The sequence below is a fragment of the Stigmatopora argus genome, chromosome 6, assembly GCF_051989625.1.
Source record: "Stigmatopora argus isolate UIUO_Sarg chromosome 6, RoL_Sarg_1.0, whole genome shotgun sequence".
Classification (NCBI taxonomy): Eukaryota; Metazoa; Chordata; class Actinopteri; order Syngnathiformes; family Syngnathidae; genus Stigmatopora; species Stigmatopora argus.
Window position 1 is genome coordinate 14,249,997 of NC_135392.1, and position 12,319 is coordinate 14,262,315.

The 12,319-nt window shown below is 38.7% G+C and overlaps 1 protein-coding gene across 4 annotated transcripts in view; it reads right to left on the reverse strand.

The window, feature by feature from the left end:
• The window catches only part of chl1b (cell adhesion molecule L1-like b), a 43,782-nt gene that overhangs the window by 7,948 nt on the left and 23,515 nt on the right, over positions 1-12,319 (reverse strand). For 3 of the 4 annotated variants that reach the window (XM_077602847.1, XM_077602845.1, XM_077602848.1), the window contains exons 3-23: positions 11,987-12,095; positions 11,600-11,790; positions 10,408-10,530; positions 10,025-10,195; positions 9,772-9,801; positions 9,529-9,640; positions 9,234-9,415; positions 8,619-8,750; positions 7,768-7,908; positions 6,538-6,649; positions 5,910-6,076; positions 5,657-5,822; positions 5,413-5,537; positions 4,994-5,095; positions 4,529-4,726; positions 4,249-4,319; positions 2,951-3,173; positions 1,843-1,878; positions 1,456-1,571; positions 1,021-1,225; positions 821-943 (exon numbers count right to left, since the gene is read on the reverse strand). In XM_077602847.1, coding sequence (XP_077458973.1) covers positions 821-943; positions 1,021-1,225; positions 1,456-1,571; positions 1,843-1,878; positions 2,951-3,173; positions 4,249-4,319; positions 4,529-4,726; positions 4,994-5,095; positions 5,413-5,537; positions 5,657-5,822; positions 5,910-6,076; positions 6,538-6,649; positions 7,768-7,908; positions 8,619-8,750; positions 9,234-9,415; positions 9,529-9,640; positions 9,772-9,801; positions 10,025-10,195; positions 10,408-10,530; positions 11,600-11,790; positions 11,987-12,095 — 2,835 coding nt within the window. The remainder of the gene's footprint in view (positions 1-820; positions 944-1,020; positions 1,226-1,455; positions 1,572-1,842; positions 1,879-2,950; positions 3,174-4,248; positions 4,320-4,528; positions 4,727-4,993; positions 5,096-5,412; positions 5,538-5,656; positions 5,823-5,909; positions 6,077-6,537; positions 6,650-7,767; positions 7,909-8,618; positions 8,751-9,233; positions 9,416-9,528; positions 9,641-9,771; positions 9,802-10,024; positions 10,196-10,407; positions 10,531-11,599; positions 11,791-11,986; positions 12,096-12,319) is intronic. The other variant, XM_077602846.1, reaches the window with a different exon arrangement.

Sequence of the window (12,319 nt, forward strand, 5' to 3'; positions counted from 1 at the left end):
CTGATACTAGCTCAACTACTCTATTGCTTTTTCCATGTAAGAATTTAATTAAATGATATTATAGCAGACTTGTCAGTGAAACTTATTGAGAGATGTAAAGCTATCAAGGATAAGAAGCCTTTCACAGCTGCTCATCTGCTTGAAATTTCACTTGTGTTGCTGATGTTACCTTGACAGCTGACTACATTATTCCCAACTTTTTACACCTGACTTCCTACAAGGGGACTTTAAAATAGTCACACATCAATGAGCCCATCGGCTTTATCTCTGTGGCACACTGAAAGTGTCCTTTCCTGAAATACTGTGACATTTGCCCCGCTTCTACAGCTGCCAAATCAACCTCAATTAGCCAGGAAATGCATCAATGAGATTGAAACTTTGCACAGTAATGGCACCTGCCAAAGGAACAGGGTGAGTAACTCTACCAAAAAACCCTAACAGACAATGAGATGGTAGCCTTGGTCTGCATGAATCAAGAAATGATATGATGAGGGCACACGGGCAAACAGACATCAACCTGAAATGGTTCCCGGACACACTTTCTGACATCATTTTGACCTTAGTCCCATTAACCCAGCAGAACGGCCAAAAGAGAATCAACAGAAAGTGCTGCAAATATTTGATATGGGGGGACGACAGGAAATATTTTCTAATGCAGTGGTACACTGTTTGACAAAAAAAAAATGTACATTAGTTATGTTAATTGCTTCCAATTCAAATACCCCAAGGATGGTAACATTGTTAATCAAAAGGAAAATACAATATTTCCTTGTGGTAAGTTAAATCTAGGTCACTAAATATAATGAGAACTGATGCATACTTAGCTGATATTCTAAAAGATATCCTGTTAGAATCCCGTTAGGCTCTGAAGGTGGGGCCCAAGCCAAAGAAACAGCATGTCTCTGTGTATCCGTGACCCTGAAAACAGGATTTTTCTCTGGGACTGCAGGATCAAAAAAGATGATATTTACATTCAGCAGTTGAATTCAGCACCCAATTTGTGTAACCCCACAATCTTACCTCCCTCTGGGGTTTTGAAATTAACAGGATGGCTACCAGGACCATTGCCACGACCATTAAAGGTCATGACGATGAGACTGTATTCGGAGAAGGGTTGTAGTTTTGCAATGATAGCATGGTTGCGGTCACCAGGTAAGGTTAGTGTGTGTTTTTCTCCGTGGCTTTTCTTGATATCCACCAGACTGCGGAGACGCCACCAGTTTATCTACACAAAGAAAGTGTTGCTGAGTGCCTTTCCATCCCCACAATTTTTTTATATGTACATATAGTTTATGTAAAATAATGTTGAAGTGGATGTGCAGAAGTGAATGTAGAGAGCATTGGAGAAAGTACCATTTTATTATAAACAGGATTGAAAGCACCAAACGTTTCGAGCAGTTCAGGGTCAACACTTTAAACTATGGTTAAAAACAAGGGTCAGTTTTGACGTATTACCCGGTAGCCTCCCAAATGTCCATGCAACTTGTCCTTGTTTACACGAGTCCAGTTGACCTTGACCACTGAGCTGTTCATCACCACCACTGCTACATCCTCGGGTGCAGCGGAAGGAACTGCAAAAGCAGACAGAATAGATTATAAGACGATGCCTGAATAGAGGACAAGGAGAGCTATTACTTAAAACACAAATAGCTATCATGTGTAAATCCTGCTTAATTTGAAATGCTACTGTACATTACAAATAAATATCACACATTACAGGTAGACATAGATACTAAATTGGGAATACACACATCTGCAAGGGTTGAGGGGCTCTACCATCAGTTATGGTGGTGTGTGCAAGTAACATAAAAGACAATTTATCTTCTATCTAGAGGTTGTGACCTGTTCCGGTCCCTTGGGGACAAGTCCAAAAGAAAGCTGAACACAAAAATACAGGTGGTTGCATTACTCCAAAGTTAAAAAAATATTTTGTTGAAAACCAAACTTTTGTATCGACTGTGTGTGACATTTTAAAGGATGAATAATACAGTTTAAAGATGAAGTAAAATACTCATATCTAATCTTTCTTGTACTTTCATTTCTTTATTAAAACAATAGATCACAAACACAGTGGCGACTCTAAAATTGACTGTTTAATATCTACAAACATTATGAGTTTATGTCAGCGAGAAAAAAAGGTCTCACAGGGTGCAAATTGATTAAGTTAAATTACTTGTAACATTTAAGAGAAAACAAACAGAAAAAGAATAAAAGTGCCAGTTTGAACAGTGTAGTTACCGAAAATAAACTCATATTTAGTGTAATCCACATTTTTGGAAACCAAAGGACTCTTGAACAAAATAAATCACCTTGAATTTAATTATTTAATAATAATAATAATAATAAACATTTAAGACGACTAATATCTATATTTAAATGTAGAGTATAAAACTGTATAAATGATAATTATGAACATTTTGTTTTGTCGCAAGCTAAAAATGCATTTTGATTTTATTACTGTAAAAAAATGTTTTTCCTGTAGCCGTGTTTACAGGACTTGCTCACACTAAGACAAAAATGTTAATTAAAAAAAATCCCATCCAAATGGTAACTTCAGAAAATTCCCATTCAAACTTTCTTTTAAAAAAATCACTATTCAGTATCTGTCACTGTAAATACAACGTTGAAGAGTACCATATTTAAAATCTGAAGTTAATTTGTTACTTGTTGTTAAGCAGTATCTATGTTACAATGTGCCTATTTTATACAGTACATCCAACATTCATAAAAGTGGGTCGCACTACATTCATCATTAGCTGTTTCCCAAATTGTTTACATTTGAAGGGTAACAAAAAAGGCACTTTGCAACTGTAAATACACTTTAAAGCCAATGTCCTTAAACATTAATGATCATCTCCATTCAGTAGCTCAATGTAAGCTTTTGTTAGTTGTAAAGACTAAAAACTAATATGGACAAGTTTAATATCAAATGAAAAGAGAGAATACTCACAATCTTCACCAGAGTAGCCAGTCACAACCTTTGGCTCTGGGCCCCAACCCTGATTGTTCTTCGCTTGGATCTTGATCTCATAGGGCACAAATGTGGGTGTTTTCTTTACCACAAATGAGTGTCTCTTCACAATTTGTTCCTTCCAGTCCCCCTCCAAGTCCTGCCGTCTGTAGCTGACTTTGTACTCAAGACCTGGGCCATTGTGTTCAATGGGCAACAATGGCTAGATAAAAAGGTAGAGGGCAAAATAGAGAATGGGTTTATGCTTGAAATCCTTCAATGCATACAATAGCAGTTATATATATCTCTCCCTCACAATGGCACACCTTGCTTTTCACTAAAATCACCATCCAATACTGTGGTTAATAGTGTTTTCTTTCCTTCTTTCTTAAAATAAATAAATAAACAAAATAATTATGATCTATTTAAACAATGGGATGGGGATCCTGCTCTCAAGGAGGGTTTCTTAAATGTAGAATCTGCCCCAAACATTTATTCATTTTCCAAATTGCTTATCCTCCATCACCAGGGTTGTGTGGGTAGCTGGAGCCTATCCAGGCTAACTATGAGCACTAGGCAGGGGCACCCTGAATTGGTGGCCAGCAAATTGCATGGCACAGGGAGAAGGACAACCTTTTACGCTCACGCTCATACCTAGGGCCAATTAAGAGTTGCCGATAACATAATAAAATTAATTTCCTAGTGGTGGACAGTCTGCAAGAAAAGATACTGTATTCAACAAAGGCACATCATTAAACAGAGGGAGCACTCATCAATCTAGGTTTCAGAAGCCATATTCCAATGTGAAGAAAAGACTAGTTACAGTAAATGGGATGTGAGCTTCAAAAGATTTGCATTAAAAATGAAAATATAAGCCAAATTCATATGTATTTATTTCCCTAGATTTTATTCATTGATTTTCTGAACTGCTTTATCCTAATTAGGGTTGCAGGGGGCGCTGAAGCCTATCCCAGCTGACTTCGGGCCAGAGGCAGAGGACACCCTGTATCGGTGGCCAGCCAATCGGAGGGCACAAGGAGACGGACAACCATTCACACTCACACTCCTACCTAGGGGCAATTTAGAGTGTCCGATCACCCTATCATGCATGTCTTTGGAATGTGGGAGGAAACCGGAGTTCCCGGAGAAAACCCACGCAGGCCCTGGGAGAACTCCACACAGGTGGACCGATCTGAATTTGCTAACCACTCAGTCGCCAGGGCCGCCCCCCTTGATTTTAACAACAACACTGAACACACACCAATAAAATACAGTAAACAAATAAAACATTGCCTTACCTCCCAGTTTATATCCATCTGATGTGGCAATGTACCTTCAATTTTGACAATTTCTGGGTTCTTGTCAGGAGCTGCCGAAAAGAGCAAGAATAGATTTTGTCAGAAATGTCTGTCTGAAAAAAATCTCAAGTGAAGAAAATTCTCAACAAAAGTGGAATCAATTATGTCACAGCTCTTGCAAAGCTCACACGGAGCACAGTGTTGGCAGCTTTACACGCCCGAGGCTATTTGTGCAAAAACTATAAAACATACTAAACAATACACAGATGATGCATTAGACCTGTTGGAGGGGTTTTGTATCTCTCCGTGGGCTCACTGGGAGGACCCTTCCCGACACTGTTAACAGCAGCCACCCGAAAACGATAGTCAACATGACCATGGAGTTTGAGGAGGGACGAAATGTGATTTCCAGGTACCCTGAGCAGCTCCTTCCAACTTCCAGGCTCCCACTGGCTCTCCTCATATTGAATAATAAACTCTGTTAAAAAGCAGAGAGACAATCAGCCCCTTGCTGCTACAAGTCTTGCTAAAGAATTGCTTATCTAACCACAGGGTGTGCAGAGCTCTTCCCGCTCTTTGCGTTAGGCTTGCAGACTCCACAGAGACACAGATCACACTTCACGCTTGACTTGATCAATAATTAATATGTTATACATTGTGGCAAACATAGCACGTGCACGAAATTAAAACAGAAAGTGCGCATGACTTTGTCAACAACAGACTGGCGCATGGTTGTTCCATTTACCTGTGGTAGAGCTGTTGTGATCATTCCCTGGTGTCCATTTCAGTTTCACACTTTTGGTCTTGTGTTCTGACAGTACCAAGTGCCGCGGTGCATCAGGGACATCTGAAAATAATGACAGACATGGAAAAAAATAAAAAAAACACTTACACATCAATCTAAGTCGGAAAGAAGGTCGAAGGAACAACTTTCAATCAAATCATGACAATAGAGATAAGGTGTGGAATAGCTTGCTTTACTGAATTGGCTTTGTATGATGTCGAAACGATTGCTCACATGTGTTATGAAGTAAAGTGAAGTGGTTCTCAATTAAGGTCATGCTTTTCTGTTTTGGTTTGATAACATATTGATCTACTCTCAAATGTCGCGCATTAATCTTGTATCAGGGTCTGATGCCAACTGGTATTTCCACGTTAGCTCACCTAACACCATGAGCAATGCAGAGGCACTGTCCTGATCCACAGGAGTTCTCCCCACACATGTGTACACACCCTGGTCTGTGTGGCTTACATTGAATATTTGAAGGATACCATCCTCCACAAAGTATCTGTTGACGAGGAGATGGAGACACAATATTGATTGACAAAAGGAAACACTAGAATGACTTTCCAGCTGGGAATACAGTAGGTCCATAATAAAATGCAAAAGTCCAGCAGCCTACCCTACCTTGAATTCTCTGTATAATTGTAGCCTATGTCCATATTGTCTTTTTCCCACAGGAGCTCAAAGTCGTGGGTGAAGGACTCGTCGTATTCTACCAGGCATGAGAGCTGGGCTATGGTGCCTATTAGGATCCGTTGGTCTTCTGGGGCAACTGTTATTTTGGTAGGATCTGTGAAAGGAGGACACCAGTTTCTTTCTAAATGAGGACTAAGAGACTATACTATCACATCAGGGACAACTGTACAATATACTCTACCTTTCACGTAAAGGGAAGCTTCAATGGCAGATGACCCTTCTGTATTTTTGGCATAACAAGTATATTGTCCTGTGTCTTCTTTTTCTGTGGAGTAAATCTCCAATGAGCCATTGTCATGGAGGCTATATTTTGGTGCCATCAAAGATTCAGAGGAATCATCTTTATTCCTGTAAAAAATAAAATGAATTAAATAAGCATCTTGGGAATATCACGAAATTCAGTGAAGAACTTACCTAGAGGCAATTTATTTTTAACAATATTTTAAATTTTAAATTACACTGAGTGAAGACTCTGCCTTGACTTCACTTTAATGGCCAATTGAATTGTGCATAATTATTACGCAAACATTTTTGCGGGCTAAACTAAATATACATGATCACATGAGCATAGAGATTTTCATATTATCAATAGAGTAGCAATTGGTGGCTTTTAATCGCGCACTTCTTCTCTGTCAACCCTATTAGTTTTATATTAGGGTCAAATATGACATATGACACCCTAACGATGAAATGGGAGCCTATAAAAATAGACTGGAAAGCAAAAAGGTTTAATGAGGAAGACAGTGGTTGAGATGTACTGCTCCCTGTTGTTGAAAGGATGAATAGCATGCATGCCCCTGTCCACCCACCAAGTGATAGTAGATGGTGGCGAGCTGAACACATTGCAGTGCATTATCACTCCCCTTCCTTCCACAGCAGAGTAATCCTCCCCTTCCCTTGTAAGAATCATTGGAGAGAGATCTGCAAAGCAGTAGATTGGAATGAGAACAAACAGTTTGAGCTTGTGAAGAGAAGGCTAGACTGAACAAAATGAATTGTGACATTTAGCTGCAGTAAAGTGCAGTCAGTATCAGATGTACCGACTATAGCAGGGCGGGGCTTTTGATGCTTTTTGAGTGTGTGAGCAGGTGTGAAATATATGTTCTTAGAGTATGATAGAGTTGCAGGACCAAGAATAGATTGATGTCAATTCTTTGGAGAGATACGATGTATTTGTCAGTGAATGTGGATCTGTGATGTCTTTGTTGACATTCATGTAACTGAATGTCTGCCTCTGTGCTTTCCTTGGAATGTGGCTTCGTTAGGTGAAGCATAAAAGTCATTCAGTTAAGTGGTAGTTTCTTCAGATGGCATCGGACTGAAGATCAATCAGTTCCAATTGTACCTCTTGTGGGGCTGTTTTAGGATCTCCTTGTGTCTGTAATTCCAGTGAAATAGACTAACACACAGACTGATTATCCCAAGCGAATAGCTTATAATTAACAAAGAGGTTGGGTAGTATTTGTCAAATTCCCAAAGGTCCACAGGTATTCCAATTTAAGTACAAATCGGTCTAATAGGCTCTTCAAGAACCTGCTGTAAGACAGCATACTTTCCCTAAAAAATGTTCGGATTCACATGGTAAGGGACAGCACTTGTTCTTCTGGGAGTGCATAAAGCTGCCATGAAGAGAGGCTCATCGACAAGTCTCCTTCCCTGGGCTCCTTTCAACATTATGGACATATGCCAACATCCGCACAAGCTGTGCAGGCTCATCACTTAGCAATCTCAAAAGCCAAGGCTGCCATTTAATACAGTAGTAGGTAAAGGTAAATCTTGCAAACTTTTTTTTTTTTTTTTTACAATTTAATGGCCAATTGAATTGTGCATAATTATTACGCAAACATTTTTTCGGGCTAAACTAAATACATGATCACATGAGCATAGATATTTTCATATTATCAATAGAGTAGCAATGGGTGGCTTTTAATCGTGCACTTCTTCTCTGTCAACCCTATTAGTTTTATGTTAGGGTCAAATATATATGAATTTGAGGTCGACTATGTGACAACAAAACTTGTAAAATACAACATACTTACTCATAACCATGATGTTTGCATTAGCAAGGAGGGTTCCGTGTCTGTTGGATGCTTGGCACTGATAGACTGCACTGTCTGATGCTTTGGCATTGTGCAAAATGATGGTGTCATCAAACACCCTCCTGTTTGTTGCTGGGAATTCTGCAAATTTGGATTTAAGATTAGTTAACAACACAACAGCACTTGAGAGAGGTGAAGAATCAGGATCATTTGAGCATAATAAGCCCCCTTCAAATTCTTTAGGCTTTATTCGATTTTTTTAAAACATCATGAATGGCCCTGCTAATTGTGTGTCTTCTAACAGACTAAATAAAACTCTATAATCGCACATTTAAAATCGATGATGACATCAACATGACAAATAGAACAAATAGTTAGATGTTTTCCACTTATTCCAACAACTTCTCTACTATCTTAGTGTTTGTGTAACCTATCAAAAAATAAATACATATATACATTAACTCATCATTCTCCCCCCTAGTATCACTTTCAACCTTACTCCCATTCCATCATGAGTTGCAACACGCCACAAAAATATTTTTGCTTCGTTATAGATACCATCTTTGTATCCCAGTAGAGAGATTTCATTTGATGACTTCAGAATTGGTGACAGCTTCGGACTAAACTCAAGTTTTTTTTTAAGATTGTCATCATCTTCTGAGCTTTTCAGAGTTCACTACTGATGCATGCAGCTTTTAACTTATATGTACTCTGCCTTCCTTACTATGCTTCATCATGCACCAAGTTGCCAGAAGTGAAAGATGAGTCACTCACATAACTGTTGACGATTTGTAAATCAAGATCAATTAGGTCCATCACATTAAAGTGACAAAAAGACATGTGGGACTAACCATTCAGAGGCAGACCATTCACCCTCCAAGTTATGGTTGGCTGGGGAGTCCCAGTCGCTGAGCACTTGATGAGCACATCGGAGCCAATCATACTGAGCTGACTCTCAGGCTCCAACACCCACTCTGGAGGTTCTGGGAAGACATGCAATCACTTTGATTTTGATCCAACAGAATGGAGCACCGATATTAAACAGTTACAAAGGGAGAAGGGAGGCACAGTAAGACTACGTAATTCACTCGGTACAAGAGATTATTGGCAGTCGAGAAAAAAAGTTTTATTTGGAAACTTGGAGATCATGTTCTTTTACAAGACCTGTTTAAACAGCTTTATTGTATATTGTAACTGAAGGTTGGTCTTTTTTATAGACATGACTATTTTTTGACATTGACAGTGAAAGCCAGTGAGTACGAATGTCATCGACCACTCACAACAAAATGTCTAGGACAGAAAATGTGTCTTAAAATAATTGTATCAAATGCAAAAAATAAAAACCGATTTGACACAAAAGATTGCTTGATCTTAAGTTGGGTTCTGCCAGTTAAAGTATGAAGAGTGTTTTATTTAGATGGAATGAAAATGCAAAATTTCTATACCATCACAGCACATTTATTTACCTTCAACGTTAACTGTGAAGTAATGGACTACTTCACCAAGTCTGTTCTTGGCCTTGCACATATATTTTCCGCTGTCTTCTTTCTCAACACTAGGGATAATTATCAATTTTCCATGATCTTCCAGTTTGGCTTTAACTGGAAGCGTATGTCCTATTTTGACCCATTCTACCTGTGGGGTTGGACTTCAAGAGAATGACCAAAAATAAGACAAACATAAAAATTTCAATTCAATTTCTTTTTGTATAACACGTACATAACATTCTAATCAATCTAGCATACAGGTAGAATAACTTACAAGCCCTCAGGAATGCATTCCAGTTTCAAGTCATCTCCTCTAACTAGATGTTTTGCTGTTGCGACACCAGAGGGCGTCATAAGCAAGGGTCTCCGCTCTTTGATGGCATTGGCTAATGGGGTATGAATCAAGCAAGAATAGTCATTAGGTAGGAATCTATTGAATATTAAAGTTATACAACTTTCGTGTATGTTTATCTCATGCGTATAACACAAGAAAATACAAAATACTCAGAAAACTCACCCATTTCAGGACTCATGCCATGACTTTTTTCTGAAATGCAGGCGGATGAGATGAAAAATAAAATGCAAAAATACAAACTTCACTGAGCTTACAAACCAGAACCAAGGAAATTGAAATAACAACAGTCAAAAAGTGTATAAGGAAATGCATATGAAATATAGGTATGGCAGAGGCATGACTGTATAATTGTGACTGTGAATGTTTACACACAACATAAATCATGCTGACTTAGGAGAAAATAGATGACACCTACTTGTCTTGACAATTACTGACATGGCCGTCTTCTGAACAATGGTGCGTATTCTTGGAAAAGCAGCAAAACAGCAGTAATCTCTCCTGCTGTCCTTCTCCACCGCATGAGAGAAGTACAGATTTCCATTCAATCCCATGGACACTCTCTCATCTTGTTCTATATGTTGAAGGTCTGAGCATAATGTACATCAGTAATATTCGTTAGTGCGGACAGTAAGGATCATGTCGATATCGTTCATATCAAGGGTATGCTGCAATACATTCAGATGACGCGTCTGACATTTATGCACACAGCTTTTCATAGGAGAATACAATACTGTGAGCCATAATAATCATGAGATAACATTTGCATTGCGTATTAAGGTGTCAGATAGCTACACTCACTGATAGTCATCCAATAAATCTGCAAAGGGGGTATTCCTTTGGGTGGGTCACATTTTAAAACAAAAGCCTGGCCTTCCTCCACCACCAGAGGCTCAAGTGTTTCCTTTGGAAACTTAGGGACATCTACAAGACAAGACAAATATTATACAAAGTAAAATTAGATTGGAATTCTTTGGTCCTTAAAGAGTGTACTGGGAGCAAAAATACACCCGTCTTAAATCAAGTGCAGAGGCTAAGCGTTCAGTGTACAACCCAATATTTACATTGAATATGAAATGTGGTTAAAGGTTAAAGTTATGACTTATCAGGAAAACCATTTGGCCCCATCTTTGATTCATTCATCTTCTGTGCACAGATATCGCTAGGGTGGCGATAGGCCAGGGATTGACCTGGTGGTCTGAGAATAACAGTTCAAAAGTATCCTTTCCTAGGTAACATGATACCCAAGAAACACAATGTGGGATCGAGTGATGTGTCAATCATTTTGCTGTGCATGCAGCTTTTGAGAATGCGGTGAGTCCATTGAGCTTTTCAATTCTTTGTAGCTATAATTAAAAAATACACTGATTAAAAACTCACAATATATACTCTACATCAAGGGTGTCAGACTCGGGTTGGTTCGCGGGCTGTTTTAATGTCAACTCGATTTCATGTGGGCCGGACCATTTTAGATATAATATTTAGATTTTTTTATAAATGGATTAAAGGCCCTGAATATTCAGTTTTTTATAGATCTAAAACAATGTTTATTTTAGCTTTTTTTAATATATATTTTTAGATTTTACAAAAGGATTTTTGAACTAAAAACACAGAAAAACATGATTAAAAAATTACAATTATTGATTTAAAAGGGGCGAAATCAGGAAATTTCATATACATCTATACTCTTCATTTTAATTTGATCCTAAAACAGAAACGGATTTACTTTCTTGGGCCGCACAAAATGATGAGGCGGGCCAGATTTGGCCCCCGGGCCGCCACTTTGACACCGGTGCGCTACATAAACAGATCACTTTGTCAAGTAACTTGGCTTTTGCCATCTTGAATTCAAATGCAGTTCATTGGCCAAATGATAGTCGCACAAGACTACTAAAAATCACTTGCTTCATGAAGAGGGCAAGCCGATTCTTTCTCCACACCTAAACACCAAGGGTACAGTAAACTGGACATGAAATAAATAAAAAATACTCACGAGGAACAATAAATTCAATGTCCTTCGATGTGGCAGTCCCCAACTTGTTTGAGGCATAACAAAGATAGGTTCCCTGGTACTCTGTAAGGTTCCCATTATTAGGTATCACAAAAGTCCCAGAATCCTCTTCTTTCATCAGCCGGGGGTCTAAAGAGGGGTCAAATTCTTCTCCATTTTTAGTCCATCTGAATCTACAAAAAGAAAGGTGTGAAATGGCAATACTTTCGGTTAAGACTGCAGTGTGCACATTTCCCAGTGTTTGTGTTGAGGACCGCAGTCAATATTTCTCACATTTGGTGCAAAGTACTATTGTTTTCATTTGGCTACTATTAAGTTTGCTATCCTCCCTGTCCATTGAGCTGAAATGATGCAAAATATGCTACTCACTCTGGCGCGGGATTCCCTTTGGCTTCACATGTCATGGAATAACTTTCATCAAATGGGAAGGCAATGAGAGAGCTTGGCGACTGGTCAGTGATGCTGGGCAGCTGCTCAACTGGGCAACAAACCAAAAAGCACGAGCATTTGAGTAATTCATAAAAAGTTATACACAGACATAGACAAGTATTACTCATTGAATCCAATTGAAGGCCTATATTTTAGAATTCCAGGTTATAATCTCGTAGGCACATTCCACCTTAAGAGTTATTCAGATGCATTAACTGCTCACTGCAAGAGATTTTTACTTCTTGTCTATATTGCTACAATACATTTGATAGC